The sequence below is a fragment of the Triticum urartu genome, chromosome 3A (genome assembly GCF_056163025.1).
Source record: "Triticum urartu cultivar PI428250 chromosome 3A, HENAU_Tu73, whole genome shotgun sequence".
NCBI classification, from domain to species: domain Eukaryota; kingdom Viridiplantae; phylum Streptophyta; class Magnoliopsida; order Poales; family Poaceae; genus Triticum; species Triticum urartu.
Genome location: NC_141875.1, coordinates 49,903,199 through 49,917,430, shown reverse-complemented (window position 1 = coordinate 49,917,430; position 14,232 = coordinate 49,903,199). Strand labels below are relative to the sequence as shown.

Here is a 14,232-nt window from a genome sequence, read left to right as displayed (position 1 = left end):
CTGGGTGATTATAGAGGAGCTCTACAGGTGTCTCCAATGGTAGATGTTGGGTTGGCGTATTTCGAGATTAGGATTTGTCACTCTGATTGTCGGAGAGGTATCTCTGGGCCCTCTCGGTAATGCACATCACATAAGCCTTGCAAGCATTGCAACTAATGAGTTAGTTGCGGGATGATGTATTACGGAATGAGTAAAGAGACTTGCCAGTAACGAGATTGAACTAGGTATTGGATACCGACGATCGAATCTCGGGCAAGTAACATACCGATGACAAAGGGAACAACGGATGTTGTTATGCGGTCTGACCGATAAAGATCTTCGTAGAATATGTAGGAGCCAATATGGGCATCCAGGTCCCGCTATTGGTTATTGACCGGAGATGTGTCTCAGTCATGTCTACATTGTTCTCGAACTGTAGGGTCCTCACGCTTAACGTTACGATGACAGTTATTATGAGTTTATGCATTTTGATGTACCGAAGGTTGTTCGGAGTCCCGGATGTGATCACGGACATGACGAGGAGTCTCGAAATGGTCGAGACATAAAGATTGATATATTGGAAGCCTATGTTTGGATATCGGAAGTGTTCTGGGTGAAATCGGGATTTTACCGGAGTACCGGGAGGTTACCGGAACCCCCCGGGAACCATATGGGCCTTAGTGGGCTTTAGTGGAAAGGTGAAAGGGGCAGCCCAAGATGGGTTATGCGCCTCCCCCTCCCCTAGTCCTATTAGGACTAGGAGAGGTGGCCGCCCCCCCTCTCTCTCTTTTCCCCTTGGGAATCCTATTTGGAATAGGATTGGGGGGGGGGAGTCCTACTCCCGATAGGAGTAGGACTCCTCCTGCGCCTCCATAGGCTGGCCGCACCCCTCCCCCTTGGCTCCTTTATATACTGAGGCAGGGGGGCACCTCTAGACACAAGTTGATCCTTGAGATTGCTCCTTAGCCGTGTGCGGTGCCCCCTGCCACCATATTCCACCTCGATCATATTGTAGCGGTGCTTAGGCGAAGCCCTGCGACGGTAGAACATCAAGATCGTCACCACACCGTCGTGCTGACGGAACTCTTCCCCGACGCTTTGCTAGATCGGAGCCCGGGGATCGTCATCGAGCTGTACGTGTGCTAAGAACTCGGAGGTGCCGGGGTAACGGTGCTTGGATCGGTCGGATCGGGAAGACGTACGACTACTTCCTCTACGTTGTGTGATCGCTTCCGCAGTCGGTCTGCGTGGGTACGTAGACAACACTCTCTCCTCTCGTTGCTGTGCATCACCATGATCTTGCGTGTGCGTAGGAAATTTTTTGAAATTACTACGTTCCCCAACAGTTGCACTATCATTATTAACTTTGCATCTTTTGGTTTCAATATTATGATTATGTGTATCACTACGATCGAGATCCAACGAACTATTTTCATTGGGTGTGTAACCATATAAGGTTTTTTTTCATGTAAACAGAACAAAAATTTATTCTCTTACTTAAATGAATAACCGTATTACAATAAACATGATCAAATCATATTCATGCTCAACGCAAACACCAAATAACACTTATTTAGTTTCAACACTAATCCCGAAATTATAGGGAGTGTGCGATGATGATCATATCAATCTTGGAACCACTTCCAACACACATCGTCACTTAACCCTTAACTAGTCTCTGTTTATTCTGCAACTCCCGTTTCGAGTTACTAATCTTAGCAACTGAACTAGTATCAAATACCGAGGGGTTGCTATAAACACTAGTAAAGTACACATCAATAAGATGTATATCAAATATACTTATTTTCACTTTGCCATCCTTCTTATCCGTCAATCACTTGGGGTAGTTCTGCTTCTAGTGACCAGTCCCTTTGCAGTAGAAGCACTTAGTCTCAGGCTTAGGACCAGACTTGGGCTTCTTCACTTGAGCAGCAACTTGCTTGCCTGTTCTTCTTGAAGTTCCCCTTCTTCCCTTTGCCGTTTTCTTGAAACTAGTGGTCTTGTTAACCATCAACACTTGATGTTTTTCTTGATTTCTACCTTCGTCGATTTCAGCATCACGAAGAGCTTGGGAATTGTTTCCGTTATCCCTTGCATATTATAGTTCATCACGAAGTTCCACTAACTTGGTGATGGTGACTAGAGAATTCTGTCAATCACTATCTTATATGGAAGATTAACTTCCACTTGATTCAAGCGATCGTAGTACCCAGACAATCTGAGCACATGCTCACTAGTTGAGCGATTCTCCTCCATCTTTTAGCTATAGAACTTGTTGGAGACTTCATATCTCTCAACTCGGGTATTTGCTTGAAATATTAACTTCAACTCCTGGAACATCTCATATGGTCCATGACGTTCAAAACGTCTTTGAAGTCCCGATTCCAAGCCGTTAAGCATGGTGCACTAAACTATCAAGTAGTCATCATATTGAGCTAGCCAAACGTTCATAACGTTTGCATCTGCTCCTGCAATAGGTCTGTCACCTAGCGGTGCATCAAGGACACAATTCTTCTGTGCAGCAATGAGGATAAACCTCAGATCACGGATCCAATCCGCATCATTGCTACTAACATCTTTCAACACAATTTTCTCTAGGAACATATCAAAATAAACATATGAAAGCAACAACGCGAGCTATTGATCTACAACATAGATATGCTAATACTACCAGGACTAAGTTCATGATAAATTAAAGTTCAATTAATCATATTACTTAAGAACTCCCACTTAGATAGACATCCCTCTAATCCTCTAAGTGATCACGTGATCCAAATCAACTAAACCATAACCGATCATCACGTGAGATGGAGTAGTTTTCAATGGTGAACATCACTATGTTGATCATATCTACTATATGATTCACGCTCGACCTTTCGGTCTCCGTGTTCCGAGGCCATATCTGCATATGCTAGGCTCGTCAAGTTTAACCTGAGTATTCTACGTGTGCAAAACTGGCTTGCACCCGTTGTAGATGGACGTAGAGCTTATCACACCCGATCATCACGTGGTGTCTGGGCACGACGAACTTTGGCAACGGTGCATACTCAGGGAGAACACTTCTTGATAATTTAGTGAGAGATCATCTTATAATGCTACCGTCAATCAAAGCAAGATAAGATGCATAAAAGATAAACATCACATGCAATCAATATAAGTGATATGATATGGCCATCATCATCTTGTGCTTGTGATCTCCATCTCCGGAGCACCGTCATGATTTCTATCGTCACCGGCATGACACCATGATCTCCATCATCTTGATCTATATCAATGTGTCGTCACATGGTCGTCTCGCCAACTATTGCTCTTGCAACTATTGCTATCGCATAGCGATAAAGTAAAGCAATTATTTGGTGCTTGCATCTTATGCAATAAAGAGACGACCATAAGGCGTTTGCCAGTTGCCGATAACTTCCACAAAACATGATCATCTCATACAACAACTTATATCTCATCATGTCTTGACCATATCACATCACAACATGCCCTGCAAAAACAAGTTAGACGTCCTCTACTTTGTTGTTGCAAGTTTTACGTGGCTGCTACGGGCTTAAGCAAGAACCAATCTCACCTACGCATCAAAAGCACAACGATAGTTTGTCAATTTGACTCCGTTTTAACCTTCGCAAGGACCGGACATAGCCACACTCGGTTCAACTAAAGTTGGAGAAACAGTCACCCGCAAGTCACCTATGTGCAAAGCACGTCGGGGAAACCGGTCTCGCGTAAGTGTACGCGTAATGTCGGTCCGGGTCGCTTCATCCAACAATACCGCCGAACCAAAGTATGACATGCTGGTAGGAAGTATGACTTATATCGCCCACAACTCACTTGTGTTCTACTCGTGCATATAACATCAAACCATAAAACCTAGGCTCTGATACCACTGTTGGGGAACGTAGTAATTTCAAAAAATTTCCTACACACACGCAAGATCATGGTGATGCACAGCAATGAGAGGGGAGAGTGTTGTCTACGTACCCACGTAGACCGACTGCGGAAGCGTTGACACAACGTAGAGGAAGTAGTCATACGTCTTCCCGATCCGACCGATCCAAGCACCGTTACTCCGGCACCTCCGAGTTCTTAGCACACGTACAGCTCGATGACGCTCCCCGGGCTCCGATCCAGCAAAGCTTCGGGGATGAGTTCTGTCAGCACAACGGCGTGGTGACGATGATGATGTTCTACCGACGCAGGGCTTCGCCTAAGCACTACAACGGTATGACCGAGGTGGAATATGGTGGCAGGGGGCACCGCACACGGCTAAGGAACGATCACGTGGATCAACTTGTGTCTAGAGGTGCCCCCCTGTCCCCGTATATAAAGGAGCAAGGGGGAGGAGGCCGGCCATAGGAGAGGCGCGCCAGGTGTGGAGTCCTACTAGGACTCCAAGTCCTAGTAGGAGTCCACCAAGAGGGGAGGAAGGGAGAAGGAAGTGGAGGAGAAGGAAAGGTGGCCGGCCCCCTTTTCCCTAGTCCAATTCGGACTAGAGGGGAGGGGGGGGGGCGCAGCAGCCCCTTGGCCTTTCTCCTCTTCCCACTAAAGCCCATCAAGGCCCATTACTTCTCCCGTAACTACCCGGTACTCCGAAAAATACCCGAATCACTCGGAACCTTTCCGATGTCCGAATATAGTCGTCCAATATATCGATCTTTACGTCTCGACCATTTCGAGACTCCTTGTCATGTCCCCGATCTCATCCGGGACTCCGAACTCCTTCGGTACATCAAAACTCATAAACTCATAATATAACTGTCATCGAAACCTTAAGCATGCGGACCCTACGGGTTCGAGAACAATGTAGACATGACCGAGACACGTCTCCGGTCAATAACCAATAGCGGGACCTGGATGCCCATATTGGCTCCTACATATTCTACGAAGATCTTTATCGGTCAGACCGCATAACAACATACGTTGTTCCCTTTGTCATCGGTATGTTACTTGCCCGAGATTCGATCGTCGGTATCCAATACCTAGTTCAATATCGTTACCGGCAAGTCTCTTTACTCGTTCTGTAATACATCATCCCGCAACTAACTCATTAGTTGCAATGCTTGCAAGGCTTATGTGATGTGCATTACCGAGAGGGCCCAGAGATACCTCTCCGACAATCGGAGTGACAAATCCTATTCTCGAAATACGCCAACCCAACATCTACCATTGGAGACACCTGTAGAGCTCCTTTATAATCACCCATTTACGTTGTGACGTTTGGTAGCACACAAAGTGTTCCTCCGGCAAACGGGAGTTGCATAATCTCATAGTCATAGGAACATGTATAAGTCATGAAGAAAGCAATAGCAACATACTAAACGATCGGGTGCTAAGCTAATAGAATGGGTCATGTCAATCAGATCATTCAACTAATGATGTGACCTCGTTAATCAAATAACAACTCTTTGTTCATGGTTAGGAAACATAACCATCTTTGATTAACGAGCTAGTCAAGTAGAGGCATACTAGTGACACTCTGTTTGTCTATGTATTCACACATGTATTATGTTTCCGGTTAATACAATTCTAGCATGAATAATAAACATTTATCATGATATAAGGAAATAAATAATAACTTTATTATTGCCTCTAGGGCATATTTCCTTCAAAAACACGCATGGGCCACATCGTCAGGCGAAAAGTCAAGACAATCGTCCAGATTCGCCCCCACCCCCGCACGCTTGGCCACCACCCTGCCAATCCCGGCGCCGCCCACCGCCCACCACCGCTAGATAGGACATTCTGCACCGCAAAAGAGAGAAGGTTTCGCCGCGGCAACCTCTCCACCACCTTCCGGGCGAGTTTTCCGATGCTCCGGCGCGCAGGGCGGTATACCGGCGGCTGTGCACCCACCACGCCCGCCAGGTGTTCGACGATTTGTCTGCTCGGGGATGGACTCGAACGACGAGGAGGCGCTCACGGTGCTGCTGGAGGAGGAAGCCGATGCCGACGTCCAGGACGAGGAGCATCTCATGGTCCTCGCCGCCCTAGTCGGCCTGCTCGCGAGCAATGAAAAGCCATGGCGAGGTGGCTCGGCGCCCGGGCAGCTGAAAGCAAAGAACCGGTATCGTCTGGAAGGCTATTGCATGCTCTACTTCGACTACTTCGTCGACACTCCACTACACGGCGACAAAGTATTTCGGCGCCATTATCGGCTGAGACGAAAGCTTTTCCTCAGGATTGTGAATTCCATTCGGGAGTTCGATAGCTACTTCAAGTGCAACAAGGATTGCACCGGCAAACTTGGATTCACCTCAATCCAAAAGTGCACGACAGCTATGAGGATGCTTGCATACGGAGCTCCCGGTGATTCACTCGATGACTATTGGCGCATGGCCAAGTCCACGACCATTGAGTGTTTCTACAAGTTTTGCAGGGCAGTGGTGGAAGTGTTTGGACCGCAATATTTGTGATCACCCAATGCTGAAGACACTGCCCGGATCCTAGCGCAAAATGCAGCAAGAGGGTTTCCTGGGATGCTTGAAAGCATCGACTGCATGCATTGAAGATGGAAGAACTGTCCATTTGCTTGGCAGGGGATGTACAAAGGCTCCAAAGGCGGTTGCAGTGTGGTACTTGAGGCAGTGGCTACATAGGACCTCTGGATTTGGCACTCCTTCTTTGGTATGCCAGGAACTCACAATGACATCAACGTGCTGCAGTACTCCCCTGTCTTTGCCAAGCTTGTCGAAGGTCATTCTCCTCCGGTGAACTTCGAGGTCAATGGGCGGCACTACAACAAGGGATACTACCTAGCTAATGTCATCTATCTGAGATGGTCTACATTTGTGAAGACTATCTCAAACCCTATGCCAGGAGGCAAGAACTCCCACTTTGCGAAGGTTCAGGAGGCTTGCAGGAAGGATGTCGAGCGGGCATTTGGTGTGCTCCAATCTTGATTTGTTGTTGTCCCGTACCCTGCTCAGACCTGGTCGAAAGATCAAATATGGGAGATCATGACTTTCTTTGTCATCTTGCACACCATGATCATTGAGAGCGAGCAGGAAGAGCCAGTGTTTGACACTGAACCATATTACAGGCAGGGTCCTCTTGCGCAAGTTGATCACCAGCTACAGGCAACCTAGACTACCTTCCTCAATATTTGTCAGGAGATCAGAGACCCACAGGTGCATCAACAACTGTAGCAGGATCTGGTGGAGCACCTATGGAGGCTCAAGGGCAACGCCTAGCTCGACGTGTGATGAAATATGAGTTTTATTTGTTGAACTATATAATTTGTATTGAACTATTTGTTGTTGAACTATTTGATTTCTATTGATTTTCTGTGATGAACTATGTGATTAAAAAATAACCTCTGTTGAGTTTGCGCCGAACCATGACGAATATGGGCCGATTTGCGCCGATAGCGAGCCGATTTTTCGACCAAAGTGGGCTGAAAAGCGGGCACATTTGTGCCAAAAATTGGCCAATATCGGCGCCTGGGGGTGACCTGGGGGCGGCGGCTGGGAACTCAATCGCCCCCAGAGCCGATTTTAGCACCGGCTGACCCCCAAACGGCGATTTTTAAGCCTCCTGGGGGACCGACGGCTGGAGATACTCTTAGAATGTAAGCCAAACCCAAAAATTCCTTCTAGCGCTTGACCCGAAAAGTGATAAAATGCTAAGTAGCAGAAGATGTCATTCTCCTTTTGTGGCAGTACAAATGATTGATCAGCATAATTTTTTTTTGAAATTGATACATTGTAATTGTTGATGTCTAATCTTATTGACCTTCGCTGCAATAGCAACAAAAACATGATGTATCAAGGTATATATGATGCTGACCCTCAAATCGCCCGCATCCGTGTGAACCACGCGGTCCGGACGCCACAAGCCATCCAACGCGGTACCCCATCGATCCGTGGAGGGGTCCAGATGTCTGTTTTGCCGCAAATCAGAAAGAAACCAGAGGGGGGAGCTTTGTAGGAATCCAGACCGCTTCCACGCACGCATCCGACACCCCAGACCCACCCAAAATCATCTCTAGCGCTCGTGCCCTCTTCGACGTGGAGCGGTTGCCGCGCATTCATGCCGCTCGAGAGCGCCAACACCACGTTCATGCCGATGCAGACGCGACGTCTCACTGGTTCCGGCATTGAACATGCACGCCAGCCGGGAGGGCTGCCCGCTCCATGTCCAGATCTCCACGCCTGTTCAATGCCGAAGTGACATGATTCCACGGGACGGGACATCTATCTACCACACTCAATCGGCAACGTGTCCATCCGCCTGCGGGCATTAAACATGCATGCCAGCCGAGAAACCCACTCCGGCGTGGGCATTGATACACCCCGCCACTTGGCCTGGCCGGCATCCGCTATATAAACGAGGCCACATCTGGCACAAACTGCGCCAAACCGTCATCCCACTTCACATCCTCCTCCGTGCACCACCTCCACCATGACCGCGAGCTCTAGCGCATTGTGGAAGAGACTCTTGATAGAACAGAAGCACGAGCTGGATGCCCCTTGCAGTCAACTGGTAGGGCCGTCATGCGAGGAGGATAGAGCCCGGCCTTCCGACCAGCTCCCCGAAGGTCTCCGACGACAATGGAATGATGGAGGTGGCCTCCGACAACAAGTCGGTAGTCCTACCCGCGTCGTTCCAAGAGGGCTTGATCATGGAGCAGGTGCAGGCGCACTTCAACGCGGCCATGACAGAGGAGGAGCCAACACCACAAATGGCATCGGTGTTTCGGAAGGCGTGTGACACTAGTGGAGAAATGGCTAGCCACAAGTTTTGTTGGTGGCGCGTCATTTCCCATCAATGCCGGCACTATTTTTTTCAAATAGTTATGGCGTCGGCATATTTGGTACGCCATTGGTATGACCATACTGCTGGCGTAGTATTTTCCTGTGATGTCATAGATATTTGATGAATTTTTTTTCCTGTTTGTTATAGTTTGTTATGGTGTAGCCCATTAGGCTGACTTCATCACTAGTCCATCTTCTAACTACCTCTGATCTAGTAAAAAACCTAAGTCATTCCGGCCGATTCACCCCACATCTTTTTCACTTCATCTCCCCTCTCGACCAACGCCGCCGCCACCTCCCGACCACACCGCTCGTGGCCGCCAGACCAGCGCGGCCGCCACCACCTCCGGGTCAGCAGGTGAGATCTCCCCTCTCCCGTCACACATCTTCTTCCCCTCTTCCCTTGCACATCTTCTCCCCCTCAGTATCTCCCTCCAGTGCCGGAGCCAGAAAAATAAGATGAGGGGGCCAAACTTAGTGTTGTTAAAATAGATTGGGGAGGTCCAAAGCATCAGTATAATAGCAGCAAATTCGTAATGTTAGGGGGGCCAGGCCCCTGCTGGTCCGCCACTGTCTCCCTCGTCCACCGACGCCATGGAATCCATGGATTTTGTTTATTCATGTATAAAATTAGTACTGTAGAATTAGATTTAGCAGTGCAGTATCAGATTATATTTAGTACAAATTGATTTATTAGTGTAGAAACCAGTTCTACTTAGGGTAGAATTTTGTTAGTGTTCAATATGTTTTAGTGTTGAATAGGATGCTACTCTTTTGTGTTGATTTGGTAGTGCAGCTAGAGTCTGATTATGCTTAGTAGAAATTGATTTATTAGTATAAAAATCATTTTTTTTCTTAGGTTATTTTTTTAGTGTTTAGTATGTTTTCGTACAGAATCAGATTCTACTCTTTTGTGTTGCTTTAGTAGTCTAGAATCCGATTATACTTAATGTTCAATATGTTTTGTGTAGAATGGCGCCATCACTATCATTTCGAGTCTGTAAGTCAATGTGCGTCGGTAGCGTTGCAACTGGCATGTTGTTCGGCATCTACCACCGACCGAGTTTTGATCATGCAGCAGTAGCAAATTATATGAACCTTCTAACAGTTATTTCTTTTGTTTTTGTTGTTATTTTCATTAATGCATTGTGTGTGTGTTTATTTTTTCAAACACAGACCGTCTCATGCAATGTGAGATTGGAATTCAATGAGCTGACTAGAGACACTGTGATCTTCGGTGCTCCTTGGGGGGGAGCTATACTATGGAGGTCGAGAAGGGACGAAAGATGGCCCAGATTGGAGGAGATGAATGGTATCGTTTCATTGGTCACATGCGTCTCACTGGGGGAGAATTGATCAACTCCTTTAGAGGACAAAGACCTAGGCTGGCTGCTATCTATGTCAACACGAAGGAAGATGATGAGGACCCACTTGATGAAACCCTCTCTGCCCAAAGAATGAGGCTGAGTGAGGACGAATCGGATAACCTCTGGGAAAACCTTTCGTCACGTGATGCCTATGTCGGGATGCCATTTGTGACCTGTCTGACAAGGACGAATGTTATCCATCATGTCATGGTATGTTACTTTAGTGTGGTAATATTTATGATATGCTTAGTGTAGAATTTGATGACATGCTTATATTAGTGTAGAATCCGATAATATGCTTAGTGTAGTATTATGAAGATATGCTTAGTGTAGTAATTTGATGATATGCATGCTTAGTGTAGTAATTTGTTGACATGTTTATATTAGTGTAGAATTCGATGATATGCTTAGTGTACAATTCGATGATATACTTAGTGTTGAATCCGATGATATATATGAATTGAAGCGTATGCTTTTTTAATAACTAGAGGATACCCCGCGCGTTGCGGCTGGAAATCAACAATGATTTTGAGAGATGACAAATGCAAATTGGTAGTGCATAATATTATCAATTGAGGCACCTTTTAAGATAGAAAAGTTACATTGATGCATCTTCTCAATTGCAACCTAATCAAACTGCTGAACTACATCTTCCATCTATAGCTCATTAAGGAGTTTGAAGAATATTTCCTTGTGACTTATAGTGGTGAGTGTAGTAGAATAATGCAGACCACATGTACAAATAAGAGAATAAGGAAGAGAAATACACAATATATAACCAAGGATAATGAAAGAAAGCTAAACGATAATTACCCCAAACAAACTCTCACCTAGGTAATCTCCCAAAATATAAAAGGCATCATAAAATATTCGTAAGAAACAAACAATCAACTGATAAATAAAGCCGTAATCTAAAGTCATATGCATCAGCCGAAGCTTAATAGACATCATGCGACTGAGCGACGCGCGCCGGGTTGGACTACGTAAGCACCTGCCTTTTTAAGGAGGTAGCTATGAAGGAAATATGCCCTAGAGGCAATAATAAAGTTATTATTTATTTCCTTATATCATGATAAATGTTTATTATTCATGCTAGAATTGTATTAACCGGAAACATAATACTTGTGTGAATACATAGACAAACTAAACGTCACTAGTATGCCTCTACTTGACTAGCTCATTGATCGAAGATGGTTATGTTTCCTAACCATAGACATGTGTTGTCATTTGATTAACGGGATCACACCATTAGGAGAATGATGTGATTGACATGACCCATTCCATTAGCTTAGCACCCGATCGTTTAATATGTTGCTATTGATGTCTTCATGACTTATACATGTTCCTATGACTATGAGATTATGCAACTCCCGTTTGTCGGAGGAACACTTTGTGTGCTACCAAACGTCACAACGTAACTGAGTGATTATAAAGGTGCTCTACAGGTGTCTCCAAAGGTAGATGTTGGGTTGGCGTATTTCGAGATTAGGATTTGTCACTCCGATTGTCGGAGAGGTATCTCTGGGCCCTCTCGGTAATGCACATCACTTAAGCCTTGCAAGCAATGCAACTAATGAGTTAGTTGCGAGATGATCTATTACGGAACGAGTAAAGAGACTTGCCGGTAACGAGATTGAACTAGGTATTGAGATACCGACGATCGAATCTCGGGCAAGTAACATACCGATGACAAAGGGAACAACGTATGTTGTTATGTGGTCTAACCGATAAAGATCTTCGTAGAATATGTAGGAGCCAACATGAGCATCCAGGTTCTGCTATTGGTTATTGACCGGAGTTGTGTCTCGGTCATGTCTACATTGTTCTCGAACCCGTAGGGTCCGCACGCTTAACGTTATGATGACAGTTTCATTATGAGTTTATATATTTTGATGTACCGAAGGTTGTTCGGAGTCCCGGATGTGATCACGGACATGACGAGGAGTCTCGAAATGGTCGAGACATGAAGATTGATATATTGGAAGCCTATGTTTGGACATCGGAAGTGTTCCGGGTGAAATTGGCATTTTACCGGAGTACCGGGAGGTTACCGGAACCCCCCGGTAACCTAATGGGCCTTAATGGGCCTAGTGGAGGAAGAGGAGAGGAGGCCTAGGGGCAGCCGCGCGCCCCTCCCCCCAAGTCCAAATTGGATTAGGAGGGGGGGGCGGTGCCCCCCCTTTCCTTTCCCCCTCTCCTCCTTCCCCCCAAGTCCTAATCCAACTAGGGAAAGGGGGGAGTCCTACTCCCGGTAGGAGTAGGACTCCTCCGACACGCCTCCTCCTAGGGCCGGCCGCACCCCCTTGCTCCTTTATATACGGGGGCAGGGGGGCAACTCTAGACACACAAGTTGATCTTCGTGATCGTTCTCTTAGCCGTGTGCGGTGCCCCCGTCCACCATAATCTAGGTAATATTGTAGCGGTGCTTAGGCGAAGCCCTACGACGGTAGAACATCAAGATCATCACCACGCCATCGTGCTGACATAACTCTTCCCCGACACTTTGCTGGATCGGAGTCCGGGGATCGTCATCGAGCTGAACGTGTGCTAGAACTCGGAGGAGCCGTAGTTTCGGTGCTTGATCGGTCGGGTCGTGAAGACGTACGACTACATCAACCGCGTTGTCATAACGCTTCCACTTTCGGTCTACGAGGGTATGTGGACAATGTTGTGGTTCCGACTCTGATAGTGATGTAGGGGGGTGAGTATGGAGAGGCTAGATCCTAGCTATTGGGAAGTTGTTACACGCGAGGTTTACGAGTTCAGGCCCTTCTCGGAGGAAGTAATAGCCCTACGTCTCGGAGCCCGGAGGCGGTCGACTGGATTATGCGTGTATGGATTACAGGGGTGCGAACCCTTCATACTGAGGAGGGGGGTGGCTTATATAGAGTTCGCCGGCCCCCTCATGCCCTCAGTAATGCAGGGTTTAAGGTACATTTAAGATTGGGCGTTACTGGTAACGCCTCTAATAAAGTGCTATAATGACCATGAAGACTACTTAACAACTGACCGTTTGCCTACGGAGTGACTGTAGGTCTCCTGGCAGTCGAGTGATTAGCTTCATGGTCGAGTGGCAGCTTCTTGGTCGAGTGGTAGCTTCTTGGTCGAGTGTCTTGAACCTGTCGAGTGGGGTACCTTCAAGTCGATTGATAGGCGATTTCTTCTAGGGATGTCCTTGGGTAGGGCTCTTTGGACGGGTCCGTGCCCCTACCCTAGGTACATAGCTTCATCATTAGCCCTCGAATGGATCGAGGTTAGAGTGGGGAAAGAGTTGGGGATCCTTTCCGACTGGTTCTTTGGGGCTGTATGAGTGCCTCGTTTAGGGTCAGTTGTCACGGATGACGTCATCAACCTCTTTCAGTCGCCTTGATCCATTCCAGGCCTTTCGTCGAGTGAATATCTTTGCTTGTGACATGCCGAGTGTTGGTGCGAGCGGGATACTCTGTTTTTGGCAAGCGGTTCTGCGGCCCGCGGATCTCACGGGATTTGGATTTTGGGAAGCGCGCGGGACGGGAGCAGCCGCAGTAAAGCGATAAAGCGGAAACTCCTCGATCCTTGCGTCGCCTTTTTCGCCACGTACTACGCGCGCGTCTGCTGCGGGATTTGACTGGACTGCCTGGGCCTACCAGTCAGCCACTCGGGAGCGGCCCCTTATAAGTTGCCGGCTCGGGGTTTCCAAGCCGTGCGCTTCTCTTCTTCTTCCTTCTTCCTCTCTCCTTTCGCCAGCCCTCCCGCGACCTTCGGCCGTACCCTAGCGCCGTTAGCCCGTGTGAGACCTCGCCGGCGACGATGGTGAAGGGCAAGACCACTGCTTTGGAGCGCGCGAAGAAGGTGGCGGCGGCGGGGAAAGGAAAGAGGTCTGCACGAGGCGGATCTTCCTCCCGGACCGCCCTGCCCAAGGGTTGGATTCAGGGCGACTAGATGCCATCGGTGCTCCGGCAGGAAGATCTCGACGATATGGTCGAGGGAGGAGCCATTCCCCACGAGGCTGCGCGTCTCCCGGGGGGAGATCGAACCTCAACCCCGCGACGGTGAGTGCGTGCTCCTCGCCACCCACATCGACCGAGGGTTTTCTCTGCCTCCCCATCCATTCTTCCGGAGCTTCTTGAATTTCTTCGGAGCGCAGCTCC

The 14,232-nt window shown here is 47.6% G+C and overlaps 1 protein-coding gene across 1 annotated transcript; it reads left to right on the top strand.

The window, feature by feature from the left end:
* Positions 1-5,873: 5,873 nt before the first annotated feature.
* Positions 5,874-6,395, top strand: LOC147978417 (uncharacterized). Its single transcript, XM_087514748.1, has one exon. It carries the CDS (start codon positions 5,874-5,876, stop codon positions 6,393-6,395), a length of 522 nt encoding a protein of 173 aa, XP_087370874.1.
* The last annotated feature ends 7,837 nt before the right edge of the window (positions 6,396-14,232 follow it).